Genomic DNA, 3917 nt, shown 5'->3' on the forward strand with positions numbered 1-3917 from the left:
GCATATTGCGCTGATTAGCCAATGGGAGGCGTAGCGAAGGTATGGTCAATTACCATGTTTGTCTGTTATTAGATAGGATAGTGCAATATCACAACCGTGCAATCCATGGGTCTTATTCTGACTTCACCAGTTTTATATATGTACTCATCTGGTGTGTGTGTGTGTGTGTGTGTGTGTGTGTGTGTATTTCATTCTATATAATTTTATCACATATTTAGGTTAGACAGTCAAGATACAGAATTCCATTGCACTTTTTGCTTTTAGGACATCTTGTGTTTTCTTTTTGTAACCACGCCAATCTTCCTCCTGCCTCTTATGCTCCCTTCCCCCTCCAGTCTCTAACTCTTGGCAACTACTAATCTGTTCTCCAATTTCTAAAACTTTGTCATTTCAAAAATGTTTTCTGAATCGCATCATACAGTATATAAAGTTTTGGGATTGGCTTTTTTCCACTTGGTGAAATTCATCCAAGTGTTGCAGCAAGTCAAGATTTTATTCTTTTTTTATGGCTGAGTAGTATTCCATGGTGTGGGTGTACCACAATCTGTTTAACCATTTACCCATTGACCAAAAGCTGGGTTGTTTCCAGGTTTTGGGTATTCTGAATAAAGCTGCTTTGAACATTTGTAGACAGGTTTTTATGAGCATAAGTTTTTAAATTTGTGGGATAAATGCCCAGCGGTACAATTGCTGGGTTATATGATACCTATATGCTTAGTTCTGTAAGAAACTGCCAAACTATTTTTGAGAGCGGTTGTTCCATTGTGCATTCCTACCAGCAATATTTGATTGGTCTGTTATCTCCACATCCTTGGCAGCATTGGGTGTTGTTAGTATTTTTTATTTTGTCTGTTCTGATAGATGTGCAGTGATACCTCATTATATTTATATCTTATTATTATTTTAATTTGCATTTCTCTAATGGCTGATAATGTTGAACATCTTTTCATATGCTTATTTCCATCTGTATATCCTCTTAGGTGAAATGATTGTCATGTCTTTTTACTATTTTCTTTTTTTTTTATTAGCATAGTAATAGAAACTTCAAAAGGAAAGTTAATCACAGTAGATCCTAATCCTTAAAATAGAAAGCAGAAGTAAGAAGAGGATGCTATTTACAACCACAGTCTTCTGTATCTCTGAACAGTACAGAAAGATTCCAAAAGAAAGATTAAGATGGCTGACTGTTGATTATATTCTAATTGGGTTATTTTTTACTGTTGAGTTAAAATTAAAAAAAGAAAACTTTAAACCTTTATTGAAGTATAACTCAGATACCATATAGTTCACAGTGGTATGTGGATTATATCTAAATAAAGTGTACAGTTCAGTTGAATATTCACAGAATTATGCAACTATCACCACTATCTAACTCCAGAACATTCCCATCAACCCCAAAGAAAGTCCACATTCATTAGCAGTCACTCTCCATCACCACTCTCTTACCTCCTGGTAACCACCAATCGACTTTCTGTCTCTATGGGTTTCCTGGTCTGGACATTCCATATAAACGGAATCATGACATGCGGCCTTTTGTGTCTGGCGTCTGTCACTTAACATAATGTTTTCGAGATTCATCCATGTTGTAGCATGAGTCAGCACTTTACGCCTTTTTATGGCTGAAGGATATTCCATCGTATGGACGTACCACATGTTGTTTATTCATTTGTCAGCTGATGGGCATTGCAGCTGTTTCCATTTGGGGGCTTTTATGAAGAATGCTGCTATTAACGTTCCAAGTTTGTGTGTAGACTTGTGTTTTTATGTCTCTTCGATATATCCTTAGGAGTGGAATTGTGGGTCTTATGGTGACGCTCTGTTCAGCCTTTTGAGGAACTGCCAGACTTTCCAAAGTGACAGTGCCATGTATATTCCCCCAGCAGCGTATGTGGATTCTGATCTTTCTACATCCTCACCAACACTTGCCTTTCTTTTTGATTTAGCCACCAGTGCATGTAAAGTAGTATCTTCTTGTGGTTTTGGTTACTATTGAGTTTTAAGGGTTCTTTGTATATTCCAGGTAGGAGACCTTGGTCAGAGGTCCAGCCATCAGTTTTCACTTACGGATTGGTTTTTGGCGCCCTGTCTAAGAGCTCTTTGCTTCAGCTTTGTTTTTTGGTGTATGGGAGGACGCTCGATGAACGGAGCCCCACCAGCCAGGGCTTTTTAGCTTTGCTTTTTGTACCGACCAGCAGCTTGTGTTTGAAGAGAAAGTCCTCATTAACCAGCCCCCCACATCCAGGTCTGTGAGTGAGCCCCAGTCCTTCCTCCAGGCAAGGACAGAGCCACTGGATGGCGATTGTGGTGGGGGGCGGGGAGAAAGAGAGAAAGGGACCAGTAACTGGACAACCACGTTCCTTCCTTTGGCACCAAGAAGGCTCTTTCTAACCCCTGCCCCTGGCCTGTTTGTCTTCCAGACCCTGGAGGAGGAGCTGTTTGGGAACAACGAGGAGAGCCCAGCTTTCAGGGAGTTCTTGGACCTGCTGGGGGACACCATCACCCTGCAGGACTTCAAAGGGTAGGTGCTAGCCGCGTGATGGCTCCAGCCCCACGGATGAGGACTTGGAGGAAGGGCAAGGGGCGACAGCTGAGTTTCAGGGAGGGCACGTGAGACTTAAAAACATACACAAGAGCCCAGCTGGTGTGGCTCAGCGGTTGAGCATCGACCTATGAACCAGGAGGTCACAGTTTGATTCCCGGTCAGGGTGCATGGCCGGGTTGCGGGCTTGATGCAGGAGGCGGTCGATCAATGATTCTCTCTCATCATTGATGTTTCTATCTCTCCCTCTCTCTTGCTCTCTGAAATCAATAAAAATATATAACCCCCCCCCCCCCCCCCAACCGGAAAAGCGAGGTTGTTTTTCAGCAAGGGATCAAAACTCCTTTCCAATCGGACAGGAGTCCAGGCATAATCGAGGACGGCAGGGTATCTGAAAGGCGTTGACACCGGCCTTAGGACGCTTGATGAAACTGCTCCCGCTCAGATGCGACTTCCTAATTACATTTGGCTCAGACGGAAGCTTAATGTAATCCACCTTCCCTATCACTCACCTGCCAGCATTCAGGGGAAGCGGGGCCCTGTGCTGTTTGGGGGGAGATGATCCATTTTTAGATCATACACAGGAAGAATGGATGGCTAAGAGTTGGTAGAAATACAGTAGCCCACACCCCCAGCCCCCCCCTCCCCCCGGCAGGAATCTCTGCAACCGTCCCTGGTTCTCCAAGTGGACAGAAAGAATATGGGAGCTATTGCTTGGAAAACTCTGGCCTTTGGTTTTCCTTGGCAAAGGCCACCTTTGGGAGGGGCCTTCAGACCTGGCCGGACTGTGCCGTGCGTCACGGCCGGCAGTGGCAGACCCCGAATTCCCCACTCCATCAGCCACGGTAATAGGATCTCCCAACGTGTGTGAGAACCCCAGGCCCGTCAGGCAGTAGGTGTTCTGGAATCCCTGGTGTTCTTCCTCTGCTTCCTTCTCTCCTCTTCCTTCCCCTTCCCCTCTCCCTCCATCCTCCTATCCTTCAAGGTCGTCACTGCCCGGCCTCAGTCTCACATGGGTTACAGTTCCGCCTCCATTGCTTGGTAGCTCTATGACTTTGGACACGTGACTTAACCTCTGTGAGCCTCAGTTTCCTCACCTGTAGAAGGGAGGTAGACTGTGCTGAGTCCACAGGCTGCTGGGGGTTAAGGCAGATCATCCCGTGGAGCACGTGAGCTGGTGCTGAGCACAGAGAACGCACCACCTCCACTGACCCTGAGGTGCCATCTTTGTAAGGTGCGTCCAGATTTCACAGCTCGTAAAATGTGAAAGGATGTGTCTTGAATAGATGCAATAAAGGCTGTTAAAACCAGGGAGGACCCTAGAGGTCATGTAGTCCTATCCCTCTCCTTTTTAAATTTACTTATTTATTTATTTCTG

At 45.0% G+C, this 3917-nt stretch overlaps 1 protein-coding gene across 1 annotated transcript in view; it reads left to right on the plus strand.

Moving 5' to 3' along the window:
- Nucleotides 1-3917, plus strand: part of LOC102421643 (rap1 GTPase-activating protein 2-like) — a 68407-nt gene that overhangs the window by 35574 nt on the left and 28916 nt on the right. Inside the window, 1 exon segment of the mRNA XM_023747366.1 lies at nt 2418-2518. Within this exon segment, the coding sequence (XP_023603134.1) occupies nt 2418-2518 (101 nt within the window).

The sequence above is a fragment of the Myotis lucifugus genome, unplaced genomic scaffold, assembly GCF_000147115.1.
Source record: "Myotis lucifugus unplaced genomic scaffold, Myoluc2.0 scaffold_851, whole genome shotgun sequence".
Lineage (NCBI taxonomy): Eukaryota > Metazoa > Chordata > Mammalia > Chiroptera > Vespertilionidae > Myotis > Myotis lucifugus.